The following is a 14897-nucleotide window of genomic DNA, read 5'->3' as shown; positions in this document are numbered from 1 at the left end:
ACGGAGGCGCGCAGTCACAGGCGAACTGTCACCCCGTGAAGGACCACAGAGGGAGCTAAGGCGACCGAGTTGCCGTCCTGAACGGTGTGACGTTCGCCTGTGCCTACTCAGCGCCGTTTGAGTTATGTACCGATAGGCACAGAATCGTAAATATTGTTGTGCGGACTGCTCCGCCTCCAAGTAGGTCAGTAGCTCCTGAATGAATGGTCTGATAAATCGCGGGTAGGTAGTAGCCTATTTCGCCCATTGAAAGGTCTAATAAACTCGCCTATTTCCCCATTCAATGCTTGTGCACAAGCCTGGCTTGTGGCTCCCTCTAGTGTTGCTTCTACAGAATTGCTGGGTGGGTGGTAAAAACGAGCGAGCCTTCTTCAATCGTACTGGTTCTCCAATCATACTGTAACATATATATTAAAAGATTTGAGTCAAAAATGTATATATATATTCAAAGAATTGAGTAAAAAATGTATACATATTCAAAGATTTGAGTTAAAAAATCTACAAGCTCATAGCGCGGCACCAAAGCCTATGAGAGCTTGTATATCTGCTAATGCTTTTTTTAATAGCCAAAGAAATCTTAAAATGACAGATGCATTCCCGGTCTTAATGGGTTAAGGATCCTAATCCTAATTGAGGCCCATTTCTAGCTTGCAGGTGCGACAGGGCAGGCACAGACAGAGCGCAATGTGCAACATGGTAACATATAAGATGGCCCTATGTTGTTGCGTCGAGACAAACTATCTTGGCGCTGACCGTGTTCCTGTGGTGTGTGTGTGCGTACCTCTTCCTGCTGGGTTCCACCTGGACTAGAGACGATCCTACTGGTGTCACTGGTGATACTGGACTGTAAGAGAGAGAGAGAGAGAGAGAGAGAGAGAGAGAGAGAGAATATGAGTGAGTGAGTGAGAAAGAATGAGACAGACACAAAAAGAGAGAAAAAACTATTCTTACTACAATATGATGTCATTCAGAGGTTCTACAGACTACAATATGATGTCATTCAGAGGTTCTATAAACTACAATATGATGTCATTCAGAGGTTCTATAAACTACAATATGATGTCATTCAGATGTTCTATAAACTACAATATGATGTCATTCAGAGGTTCTACAGACTACAATATGATGTCATTCAGAGGTTCTATAAACTACAATATGATGTCATTCAGAGGTTCTATAAACTACAATATGATGTCATTCAGAGGTTCTACAGACTACAATATGATGTCATTCAGAGGTTCTATAAACTACAATATGATGTCATTCAGAGGTTCTATAACTACAATATGATGTCATTCAGAGGTTCTACAGACTACAATATGATGTCATTCAGAGGTTCTATAAACTACAATATGATGTCATTCAGAGGTTCTATAACTACAATGTGATGTCATTCAGAGGTTCTATAAACTACAAATGATGTCATTCAGAGGTTCTATAACTACAATATGATGTCATTCAGAGGTTCTACAGACTACAATATGATGTCATTCAGAGGTTCTATAAACTACAATATGATGTCATTCAGAGGTTCTATAACTACAATATGATGTCATTCAGAGGTTCTATAACTACAATATGATGTCATTCAGAGGTTCTACAATATGATGTCATTCAGAGGTTCTATAAACTACAATATGATGTCATTCAGAGGTTCTATAAACTACAATATGATGTCATTCAGAGGTTCTACAGACAACAATATGATGTCATTCAGAGGTTCTACAGACTACAATATGATGTCATTCAGAGGTTCTATAACTACAATATGATGTCATTCAGAGGTTCCATAAACTACAATATGATGTCATTCAGAGGACTACAATATGATGTCATTCAGAGGTTCTATTAACTACAATATGATGTCATTCAGAAGTTCAGGTGGGCGTAATCAGACTAAATTCAGGTGTTTCGGTGCCTCTGAGATGTTGAACTAGTTGGGCTACTGTGATTGGTCAGACGTTTGTGAGACGTTCCAGGTTCCCAGGTGCCTACTCGACACACCTCCAGCAGCCAAGTCACTGTATCATTGACCACAAACAGCAGGGAGGCCCATAAATTGGGCTTTCCAGGATGACATGGTCTGTGGGGCTGTCACGATTACAAACGATTAATTGTCACTCAAATAATTGCGATCAACGATTTAATTGTGTGTTTGGCATCGAACATTGGAACATATGAATACAAAAAATATTTTCTGTTTGCCTTTTAGGCTTCGTAATCAAAAATTGCACAGGGCAGATATAATAATAATAACAATAATAATGAATTGCATTTTTATGGCGCTTTTCTAAGTACTCAAACTTACTCATACAGGGGGGGGACATTGGGAGGTGGAGTGGCGAACAGTCGACGCCAGCGTCCCCACTTTTCCCACATTCACAAACCAATGGTGGCAAGCTAGCGCCGGCCGAATCATTGGAGGCAATGTAGGGTTCAGTGTCTTGCCCAAGGACACTTCGACATGTGGACAGGGGGAGCCCGGATTCGAACCGCCGACCCACGGATCATTGGACCTGCTCTACTTCCTGAGCCACAGCCGCCCTTATTATGACAATTAACTGAAATATACAACATTTTATACATGTAAAAATAGCAGAAATAGCAGATCTACAAGCTTACAACGCGTCACAAACACATTGTAAGCTTGTAGATCAGCTATTTCGGCTATTTTTACATTTGAAAATGTGTGAACATTTTTCAACATGGAAACGATTATGACGATTATGCAAAAATAATTTGCGATTATCTCAAATAATTGCAATTAGACGATTATGTAATAATTGTGACGGGCCTAATTGTCTGCAGTTTGTTCCTCTGCGCCACACTCACAGGTCGCACTAGGAGCCACGCCCTATCTGTGCATGGATGAGCAGAAACCAGTGAAAAGCAGCTGTAGTTCGAGTCAACTTCCAGGAGGAACAAACACTTCTGAAATCTCCGTCTAGTGACCATTCATAAACACAACCCATCTGCAGTGGTGGAAAAAGTACTCAGATATTTTACTTAAGTAAAAGTAACAATACCACAGTGTAAAAATACCCTGTTACACGTGAAAGGCCTGTGTTCAAAATGTTACTTGAGAAAAGTACAAAAGTATTGGCATCAAAATGTACTTAAAGGACAACTTTGTTTTTTTTACAACCAAGGTTTATGTTTTAGCTTGTAATTAAAGTAAATAAAAGATGAGTGTTAAAAAATGTCAGAGGACGTCATATGTATTTTTTACACAATAAAAAAGGTCCCGTGGTCTTTGATGGCCAGATGTGAGTTATTGGGGGCTAGAAGAGCTACTGTAAATAATAATAAAGAAATTGCCGGGTTATTGTGTAAAAAAATACATATTTAGCCACCTGCCCCGAATGCCCCCGCCCACTGTAAAAAAAGATCGCGAAAATATAACTATAGAAAGCAGTAAATGAAAAAAAAATTACACTCATCTTTTATTTACTTTAATTACAAGCTAAAACATAAACCTTGGTTGTAAAAAAAACTAAGTTGTCCTTTAAAAGTACCAAAAGTAAAAGTACTAAAATGTTTGAAAATAGCAGAAGCAGTGGAGTAACTACAAGCTCAAGCTCACAACGTGTCTCACAACGTGTCACAATGGGGGCTAAAGTGGTAAATGTGTGTTTCACAGTATAATAACTTATATCTGCAAAGTAACTCAAGTTTTCAAATAATTGTAGTGGAGTAAGATCAATAGAACAATATTTGCCTCCGAGATGTAGTGGAGTAGAAGTAGAAGTATTGAAAATTGGAAATACTCCAGTACAGTAAAAGTACCTAATTTGTTTTACTTAAGTACAGTACTTGAGTAAATATACTTAGTTTCTTTACACCACTGCCCGTCTGTCTAGTGACCATTCATAAACACATACAACCTATCACTAAAAAAGTGAAAACCTCTATATACCCCCGTCACAAATTCCAATCCTCACAGCGCGTCATGGTCGTGACATCCAGGTATAAATGCACCTTGTTCCACTTCTATTCCAGCAGTGCTGCTGGTTGTAGTGTAGCAGCCTACACACGGCACACCAATGCCGTGGGCCAAGAGTGCAAGACACAGCAGTATGAAATTACATTTTGTCTGTCCGCCGTTTGTTAGGTTCGGGGAGCCCAGCTGAACCGGACTTCTCTCGGTAGTTCTAGTGTAGCGTGCAGCTAGCTTAAAAGAGAAAGAGAGCAGGATGCTAAATTTGTATTCGTAGGAGGCGGTATGTAGGGGAGCGCTTGTTTTCCAACAGCCCCGACGGAGGCACGGCGCCTGAAGCAGACTTGAGCCACGAGAGGCACTGTCGAGCAAGCTCAGGTGAGCGAGTCGCCGCGCAGAACGTTGCGAAGTCCTCTTCAGCCGACTCAGTTCGAGTTACATCCCGAAAGGGACAGAATCGTAAATCATCAATTCACCAATCAGAAGCCGCGTATCGCCTCCTAAGAATACAATTATCGCGAACAGGATGCTAAATGGACGATAACAGCATAGCCACCAGCAGAGGGTGCTGTAACACACAGTAGTGGAGAAGTGAGGACAGGTCAGTGGATTAGTGGTTAGAATGAAGGATGTCCTGAAAAATGAACCCTTGAGCAAAGGACTGGACCCAACCGTAAAATGTAAGCAACTCGTCATAAGAAGACTAGATGTCACCGTCATGACATGTTAGTTGACCATTAATGGACGCATATATGCGTCCTTGGCAGGCAACGTGTTAATGGGTCAATGGTTTATTATGTTAGGGTTAAGATGACGATCAAATGGTGTGTTGTTATTTGTGTACCTGGACCTGTACTTGTGTTTGACTGCCTGTAGGAGGCGCAGCGAGGCCTGCTGTCCCAGCTCCTTGGCTGCCAGCAGCACCGTGTGAGGAGACAACAGGCTGGGGGGCGGGGCCATGGGGGGAGGAGGGGCCATGAGGGGAGGAGGAGGGGCCATGGGGGAGGTGGGAGGGGCCGAGCGATGCTGGAGAGAGGAGCCGCGACTGAAAAACGACAATAATTTATCATTAAAATCAGCTGATCCATATCAGTATGTTATACTAATTCACAAAGCGTTTTGCATGACATTGTCATACCACAAAATATAAAATGGACCATTCATTCACTTATGAAAAAAATATGAAATATGGAGATAATGTTTCTGCCCAACAGCGACAATATGTTAGTACATATCTGTGCTGGTCAGCTCCCAGTACAACAGTATTACACTGTGGTTGTACTGATCGGCTCCCAGTACAACAGAATCAGACTGGTTGTACTGATCGGCTCCCAGTACAACAGTATCAGACTGTGGTTGTACCGGTCAGGAGGTCAGGGGTCAATACTTGTGTTTTTGACTTACGAGCTGGGTGTGTGTCCATGGTGAAACAGCGCCTGCCTGTGGTGGGACGGTGGAACGAACTCCTGATCACTGTAGGACCTCCTTAATGGACTCTGATACACAGACAGACAGACAGACAATATGATTAGCTGTGTGTTTACACATGCACTGAGCGTCAGTTGGTCCACTCAACCGTGATGCGGTTGGTCCACTCAACGGTCCAGGTTCTGTGCCATGTCCTGCAGCATCTCCAAACAGCTTGTCAACATGCACGTCACGAAGTGACGTGTTGTAAGCTTGCTATTTCCTATCACTATTTTTGGAAAACATTTGAAAATGTATGACATGGAAACGATTGACGATTATGCAAAATAATTGCGATTTTGCGGTTTAGGCGATTATGTAGTAATCGACAAGCCTAAACACAAAGTGCTCTAAAATCTCCTGGTAGATGGCTGTGTTGATTCAGGACTTGATAAAACACAGTGGACCAATAGCAGCAGATGATATGGCACCCCAAATCATCACTGAATGTGATTCAGTGATTGATGCCAGTGTTGATTTTTGACAGCAAATGTTGATTTAGTTTTAGTCTTTTGAATAAAATTCCTTATTCATATTTTAGTCATTCTGAAATGTTTTAGTTTTTGTCAAGTTTTTGTCGACAATCATAAGATTGTCGAAATGCTATTTTGTGTGTGTGTGTTGATTCCATTCCAAAATCATAAGATTATAGTCGACTAAATCTACAGTTGATTTAGTCGACTAAAATGTATTTTATCGGGCCTTGATGGTGTCGTAATGGCTGATTTTAAACTTGGTTGCGCTCTGAAAATAGCCGATCTACAGGCTTGAGCTTGTAGATCTGATGCTGATGATGAGATGCTGATTTCCTTTTCCAGCAGCAGACTTGGCACCTGCCCACAGTGCCAAAACTACTAGTAACTGATGTACTGACCATGGTATTACTGTGGTTGACTGACCAGCCAACTGGCCTGACCTGAACCCCATAGAGAATCTTTGTTGTATTGTCAAGACGAAGATGATAGACACCAGACTCAACAATACAGATGAGCTGAAGGCTGCTATCAAAGTAGCTCTGGTCCATAGCGTTAGAAGGAGTTCTCCTTAACGCTATGGGACTTTCCTTTCCCCTCACACCCGCGTCTGTAGTAAAAATATACACTTTTTGGCCAGAAAAGAAAATATTTCACCGGAAGGAAAACATTTTTTTGGTTACTCCACTGCGCCCTAGACAGATCTAGTTAATGGAATGTTTCTATTGACCAGATTTTTCCTTCCGGTGAAATATTTTCTTCAGATGGTCATTACAGTCTTATCAATATTCTAATATTTTTGAGATACTGGATTTCTGGATAAGCTGTATGCCGTAATTATAAAGATTAAAACAAAAAAGGTTTGAAATATTTCACCTCATGCACAACCTTCTCCATGATATTCAAATTCTTTGAGATGCACCTGTATATATATAACTGTCTTCACAAATCCATACAGTCACCCCTCGTTTTAGCTGGAAATGCGTTTTTAATTTAGCTGGTGGAACATCTAGAAATAAATAACTGCCTAACTGTCAAAATGAGTGTTAACTAGAAAAAGTGCTCCTCGGAGCACAGGTCTCCGCCAGGTCAGGTACGTTATTGTGGCCTCCTGGTGGCGCTATAATAGGCCAATGTGAAAAGGGTGCCATTTATTCTTAGGTCTTTCACGGCAATCAGACACTGCATTCATGATTTGAGGCATTTTGTTCGAAAAATGTGTTTTGCTAAATTAGACCTGCTGGTGGCGCTATAACAGGCCAATGTGAAAAGGGTGGCATTTCTTCCTCGGCCTAGTGGGAATGTGCGTGTGAAAATTCACGGAAATCACAAGCTGCGTGCATAGTTTGAGGCTTTTTGTTCAAAACGGACCAATCCTGCAAACTTTGGAAGCCAACCATAGGCAATGAGGATGGAATATGGGAAATCGGACAGATTTGTGTTGATCACATGACTATAGAGATACTGTGAACCGATTTGCATGATGTTTGGATAAAATCTGTAGGAGTAATGTAAAAAAAATAAAAGGGTTTTGCACAAATCGGCCTCCTGGTGGCGCTATAACAGGCCCATGTGAAAATTGGGGTAGAGGTTCTGAATTGGCATCCAGGGAGTGTGTGTGCACAGTTTCGGAGCGACCGGGCCAACGGTGCCAGAGATTAGCTGCTAACACACAGACAGGACACACGGACGGACACACGGACGGACGGACAGGGGCGAAAACATACTCTCTCGCCATGCCTTTCGGCCTGGCGGAGACAATAAACAGCAGGTTATAGATGCAGCAACATGCATTGTGGCGCCGTATTTCATGTAGGCTACTACAGTAAAATCACAAGTGTTTATGTAAGTCAGAGTGCACAAATGGAACAAAATGGACCTGTAGTGTTAATAGCTGCTTTCAGATATGGATACCGTTAAATTTTTGGGAAACTAGTTAACATACTGTAAGCTGCCGGCATCGGCAGTAGGAAAGGCGTTCTCACATGCCCTACTTTGTATGTCTGAGAGTCTAACTGGAACTAATCTGAGTTACAAGAAGTTTTCGCCAGCTCGGCGAGGAACTTCTGGGCCAGAGCCCTGGTATTTGTGGGCGGGATGTAACTTACACTCAGAATCTGAGCGGACACGCCTCTTACCGGTCTGAGAGCTGTGCAACTCGTCTAAAAAGTCCGACGAGAGGCAAACAGCAGTACACAACAATGGCGGCCGCAATTTCTCAAGGGGAAATTGCTTCCTGTCGATCCTATTTAGATGCAACACCCAGTGCATGTGGATCCCGCCCCCTTTTCTTCATTGGCTGTTGATTTGAATCACAACGCAGTGGCCGCGCCCCTGCTGTCCAAGCTCCGACGCAATGCCTCCCAGACTAAACTGGAACCAAATGGACCTGTAATGTTAAAGCTACAGTGAGAATGTCTGAGAGTCTAAATGGAACCAAATGGACCTGTAGTGTTAAAGTTAATGTGAGAATGTCTGAGAGTCTAAATGTTCCCCCCCTCTGACACACAAGTGGAGGCACGCATTGCTGCTTGTCTGGCTGACATCTTGGAGTGGATGTCGACGCACCACCGGAAGCTCAACCTGGACAAGACCGAGCAAGGGCTGTCCGCAACGAGACCTGGCCATCACCATTAATAATGCTGTGGTGACGTCAACTCGGACTGCGAGGAATCTGGGTGTGACTCGGGGCGACTGGTTGCCTCGTCGCTCAGTGGTCCTAATGGCCGATCTACACGGTCACAGCTTTTTTCTGTTCTGGCCCCACAGTGGTGGAATGAACTCCCCACTGATGTCAGGACAGCAGAGTCACTGCCCATCTTTCGCCGCAGGCTGAAAACCCACCTCTTCAGGAAACACTACACTTCCTCTTCGCTTTGCCTACTTGTTGTCAATTAGTTGTACGAGCTCTTGTCTTATTGATTCTTGTTTATTCGATACTTATTTGTTTTAGCTCTTGCTCATTTGATTTTCCTATTTGTCTCATCTGTTTAAGAAAGTAGGTAGCTGATATATTGCGCTTTTACCTTAACGCTAGGTATACTCTTAGTTGCTTGTTTTAGAAGAGAATGCACTGAATACTTCTGGTGATTAGTAGTTTTGTTCCCTACCTATGTTGAATGCACTTATTGCTAAATGACTAATGTAATGTAAATGGAACCAAATGCACTGGTAGTGTTAAAAGTTACTGTGAGCATGTCTGATAGAGGCTACACACTTTATCAGCTCTAATCAGAACCTGGCTTTTGGGGACCAAAACAGGACAGGACACCCGCTTGTTATTTACCTGTGGGGGGTCTTCGTCCGGATGAGGGGCAGTAGGACCCTCCCAGCAGGGCTCCAGTGGAGCCAATGGCGCAGACCAGTACGTACTGGGGGCTTTAGAGGAGGAGGCGGGGCTGAACATGGGTCTGGGGGACATGTCAGGAGCCTCTACAACACACACACACACACACACACACACACACACACACACACACACACACACACACACACACACACACACACACACACACACACACACACACACACACACACACACACACACACACACACACACACACACACACACACACACACACACACACACACACACACACACACACACACACACACACACACAATCAGTGGTGGAAAAACTACTCAATTTGTTTACTTAAGTTAAAGTATCAAAACTGCAATGTAGAAATACTCTGTTACAAGTAAAGGTTCAGCATTCAAAATGTACTTACTTTTGTGACTACAATTACAAAAGTATTGGCATCAAAATGTAAAGTAAAAAATGTGAAAGTACTCATTATGCAGCATGTCCCATTTAAAGTTTTCAAATGTATAAAAATCTTTTGAAAATAGCAGATCTACAAGTGTGTGTGTGTGTGTGTGTGTGTGTGTGTGTGTGTGTGTGTGTGTGTGTGTGTGTGTGTGTGTGTGTGTGTGTGTGTGTGCCCACCCGTGTATCTCAGCCTATCAGGAACAGTCATGCTGTAAGCAGCGGCCGGCGCCTCCTCCTCCTCGTGCCGTTGCTCCGTCCAGCGGGCGGAACCAGGCTGTGGGCGGGACTGCATCGTCAGCCTATCAGGGACCCTCATGTTCTGACCGATGGACTCGCCGCCATAGAACCGCGGATCCGATTCGTCCGTTCCGCTGAAGGAAGCCATGACGCTGCTTCCTGTTAAGAGACGTTAGAATGGAATCAACACACACACACAAAATAGCATTTCGACAAACTCTCACAATGCGACGCAACGCTGTTATTTCCCCACGATAACAGAAAACAGAGAAGACATTATCGAGACATGAGGGACCCCAGTTACCAATATGGGGTTTGAGTGGAATGTGGAGAAAATATCAAATTTTATTTTCTTTGCTGATAAGAATTGAAAAAATATATTGCAAAGATGTTAGTATAATTATTATTAATGGTATTGATTGAGGTATCACAAGTTGCCTTTCTCTGAGTAATTTGTCTGTGACGAATATTCCTGTGTCTCCCCCTGGTGGAGTATTTGATATAGATATATATAAAGGTATAAAACAGGGCTTGACTGATTAAAGTGATGTTGATGCTATTAACTCATTTAGCTGGGGACCCCCTGGAACCCCATCAAGGACCCCCGGGGGGTCCCCGGACCCCACTTTGAGAAGCACTGATTTATAAAGACCTACATGGACCTTCATTCAGTGGTGTAAAGTAACTAAGTGCATTTACTCAAGTACTGTATTTAAGTAAAATTTTGAGGTATTTTTACTTTAGAGGGGCAAATATTATACTTACTCCAATACAATTATTTGTTACTAGTTACTTTGTTACTTTGTAGATTTTGATTATTATTACAAAACATACGTTAACCACTTCAGCGCTATGTATACTTTGGCTATTTGAAAATAGCCGATCTAAAAACTCAGTGAGCTTGTAGATCTGCTATTGTCAAAAGATTTTTATACATTTGAAAACTGAAAATGGGACATTCTGCATAATGAGTACTTTCTACTTTTTATACATTATTTTGTACTTTTACTCAAGTAAATTTTTAATTCCAGACTTTAAATTGTAACAAAGTATTTCTTCATTACGGTATTAATACTTTTACTTAAGTAAAATATGTGAATACCTTTTCCACCACTGAGTGATTTCTAATGACCTACATGGACCTTCATTCATATAATTTCTAATAACTCATGTCAGTTATGTGTCTACAGCTAAACTAGTGAGAGTTTATACAATTAGTATAATGATAATAACAAAGACAAACATTCATTATTGGTTGTCAAATAAAACAAAACCAGTTGTTTTGACAGTTAGCTTCCAGCTTAGCAACAACAGGTGGCTACTAGCCCTGAAACATGTCATATCATGACAGTCATGGCGCAACTTGTTCCTAGTTTTTGAATGTTCTCCATTTACAATCCGTACATCTACATAAACGTTCACATTTCAAATATAAAGTGCTGACCCCACGGCCACGGATGTAGCAAGTAAAAACGCCCGGGTGTAAGTACCCATATCTTCCGTATTATTCAATAAAAAGCATTTAAATCCGATCGGTGGCCATTTTCTCATAAAGTTATAGTTTATCAGAGTGCAATACACCTCCCAACCGACAGGGTCGCGTAGTTGAAAGCATATGGAGAAAATTCTGAGAAAATGGCCACCGATCAGATTAAAATGCTTTTTATTGAACAATACAGCCGATACGGCCGGTACTTAGACCCGGGCGTTTTAACTTGTTACATCCGTGGCCGTGGGGTCAGTACTTTATATTTGAAATGTGAACGTTTATGTAGATGTACGGGTTGTAAATGGAGAAAATTATATAACCAGGAACAGGTTGCGCCATGACGCTTGTGACAGACGAGCGTCATGTGAACCATGGCTAGGTGGCTACAAACTTCATGACATGTAATCTATGAAACTATTAAAGTATTAAAGTATGAATCTATTAAAGTACAGATTAACATGACATATTAAATATTAAAGGTATAATTTAAACCCACCAGGTCAGTGTCTGCGGTTCAAATAAACTTCATGATGAAAAACAAAACATTTCAAGTATTCAGGTCAACCTTACGTCATTACGTGTGTGACTGTGTGTGAGTCACGCACAGTGCATGTACTCTCAAAGTGTGTCAATAAAGTTAGAAAATGAGGAAAAAACGCAGCAGTCACAGGGTGATTTTTGCCTCAGGTTTGACTTTCAGGCAGATCGAAACCAACCAACAACAATAAGGTACAAAACTGAACCAAATTCATTGGTGGAAAAAGTACTCAAATGTTTTACTTTCAGTGGTGGAAAAAGTACTCAAATGTTTTACTTAAGTAAAAGTGCCAATACTGCAATGTAGAAATACTCTGTTACAAGTAAAAGGCCGGAATTCAAAATTCACTTGAGTAAAAGTACAAAGGTATTGGCATCAAAATATACTTAAAGGTAGGGTAGGTGATTTACTTTTGTTAAAATGGATGTTAAGTAGCTCTATATTCTCTTAGTACTCATTGTTGCTATAGAGTGTTTGTTCAGTAAAAGGAGTCTCCATGTCTCTCCAGCTCTTTTATTAAACAGAAAATAGATTTTCAGTGCTTTCTCCTGATTGGCTTAAATGTTGTCACCTACCTGAAAATGTATTTATATTCTGTTTACTAAAGAGCTGGAGAGACCCCTGTGACCGAACAAACACTCTGTAGCAATGATTAGTACTTTAACCTTTTAACAACTTAGTACTTTAAGCTTTTAACAACTTATATAGTACTTTAACCTTTTAACAAAAGAAGAAAAAAATACCAAAAAGTATCACTTACCCTACCTTTAAAGTACCAAAAGTAAAAGTACTAAAATGTTTGAAAATAGCAGATCTATAAGCTCACAACGCGTGCATCGCGACACTGGAGTCTGTTGAGAGACGCACACACGATAAGAGGCGGGCCATAATGGATAATGTGAGTTATCCTCTCCACAACATCTTGGCATGCTGGAAAAGCAGTCGCAAGGATCTGTTCCGTTCGATGCCCTGCAAGAATGAACGGTTTAAGAACACTTTTGTCCCAACAGCAATTAGGCTCTTCAACTCCATGACCAGCCGCTATAGCCTATGCACTGGACTAATAGTTTTAGTTTTAGTTATTTATGGGTCTATGTGCAATAACTAAGGATTATTATTATTCCCACTGACACCATTTTAAGGTTGGGATACCAATTTTATCCAGTCAGGTTGAACCCATTCATCAGCTTACATCTCATTTATTTATCTTCATGAGTTCTCTGGGGTCAAAGGACTCCAATGGAAACAAGCCATAGACCTTGAATTGAACTGTCCTTTCCTGTGCTTTTTTTTTGTTACAAACTGCTAAAAAAGTATTCAATCAATCAAACTCTCCTGATTGGATAATTGTGCGTACAAAATACAAATGAGTTCGAACAAATGTATTTTATTTTATTGCACATGTCATGATGATGTCACGATGATAAACAGATTTCATTGATGTAAACATCAGCATCAACGTGTACGAATACAGTAAATACTCTGAGTTTTTAGTACAGTAAAAGTATCATTTCCACAAAGTAGAAATACTCTGTTTACGAGTACAAGTCCTGTATTCAAAATGTCACTTGAGTAAAAGTACAAAAAGTATGGGCATGAAAATGTACTTAAAGTACTCTTCAGAAAGTGTAAATTATGGACAAATGCAATTACTCACATAAGAAGTACCTAGAAATAGTACTTAAGTGCAGTACAGAGTAAATGTACTTATTTACCTTACAGTGCAGGAAGTACATCGTCATTAAGGCTCATTGTCGTTTATATTAATTACTTTAAGAATAAATTACGTTAACACTTATTTTAAGTGAACTTGAACACTGTGTGTCTGTGTGTCTGTGTCTCTGTGTGTGTGTGTGTGTGTGTGTGTGTGTGTGTGTGTGTGTGTGTGTGTGTGTGTGTGTGTGTGTGTGTGTGTGTGTGTGACTTCGGACTTCAATGGACACTAAAAATGACCCTATATATGAATTAACTATGGCCGAAACAATAATATACTTTACATTAAATATATTTGACATATTTGGTCAAAACTCATGTGTTTAAATGTTTCCTGTAAACTCTGTGGTTTGACTCATTTTGTGTTGATCGTGAAAAGTGATATAAATTATATTTATTTATTTTCTTCATGGGAATAAGAGACAAATTATGCTTGCTTTCATGTCAGTGTTTCATGTCTTGTTAAAGCTCCAATCCGTAACTCATTAAATTGAATCAAAGCTCATGTCTTTACAGTGCAATTCATCCTAACCTCTCTATTGAAACTCATGGAACGTGCCTTTAACGTAAAGAGACAAAAGAAGTAATAAAATAGTTATGAAGTAATAAAATAAACAGTGAAATAAGTGACTTGGTGAGATTATGAAATTCCTCTCAGAGTTACAGACCCGTAAGGGTCCATTTGGTTCCATTTACACTCTACAGAGTTACAGACCCTTAAGGTGTATGGCATTAAAAGTGATCTAGAAAGTCCATCAAAGAACAACATTTTTTTCTTTTGTCAACAACAGTGCACTAAAGACTCTAGCTGGAGCCCTCATGCTATTTTGATTATGCTTGCACCTCTTGGTTCTCCAACACCTCAATGTCACTAAAAACTAAGCTTCAGACCTATCAATAAACTGATACGACTACTACTCTGCCTAAAGCCCATGACCCACCTAATTCCAACACACTTTGCTAGTTTGGGATGGCTCAGGGTAGAAGACAGGGTTCAACAAATATCAATGGGATTGGTATTTAAGATACTCAGTTAATCATAAGCCCTGTTATTGCAGGTTATGCTCTGGTTTATTTTGGCACCGAGTGCCGCACTATGAGCTTGTATATCTGCAATTTTTTTGAAAAATCATGAAAATGTGTGCAAATCTTTGAATATATATATTTTCAAAGCAAACATTTGTAACTGAAATCTTTGCTTCTGTGGGATTCCACATATGCATGAATCCCAACAGTTTTTTGGTAAAAACTTATGTTGTTATAATCAGTGG

General features: G+C 40.6%; 1 protein-coding gene across 4 annotated transcripts in view; it reads right to left on the bottom strand.

The window, feature by feature from the left end:
- Positions 1 to 11956, bottom strand: part of LOC308090418 (uncharacterized protein) — a 106523-nt gene extending 94567 nt beyond the window's left edge. For 2 of the 4 annotated variants that reach the window (XR_013933620.1, XM_080435590.1), the window contains exons 1-6: positions 11872 to 11956; positions 9827 to 10045; positions 9164 to 9309; positions 5342 to 5433; positions 4782 to 4982; positions 782 to 844 (exon numbers count right to left, since the gene is read on the bottom strand). Coding sequence is in view for 3 of the 4 variants with exons in the window: in XM_080435590.1 (XP_080291716.1) it covers positions 782 to 844; positions 4782 to 4982; positions 5342 to 5433; positions 9164 to 9309; positions 9827 to 10034 (710 nt within the window). In the remaining variant the exon portion in view is untranslated. The remainder of the gene's footprint in view (positions 1 to 781; positions 845 to 4781; positions 4983 to 5341; positions 5434 to 9163; positions 9310 to 9826; positions 10046 to 11871) is intronic. The other 2 variants (XM_080435591.1, XM_080435592.1) reach the window with 2 other exon arrangements.
- Positions 11957 to 14897: the final 2941 nt, after the last annotated feature.

The sequence above is a fragment of the Gymnoscopelus braueri genome, assembly GCF_963280865.1.
Source record: "Gymnoscopelus braueri genome assembly, chromosome: 8".
Lineage (NCBI taxonomy): Eukaryota > Metazoa > Chordata > Actinopteri > Myctophiformes > Myctophidae > Gymnoscopelus > Gymnoscopelus braueri.
This window is presented reverse-complemented; position numbering and strand designations above follow the sequence as displayed.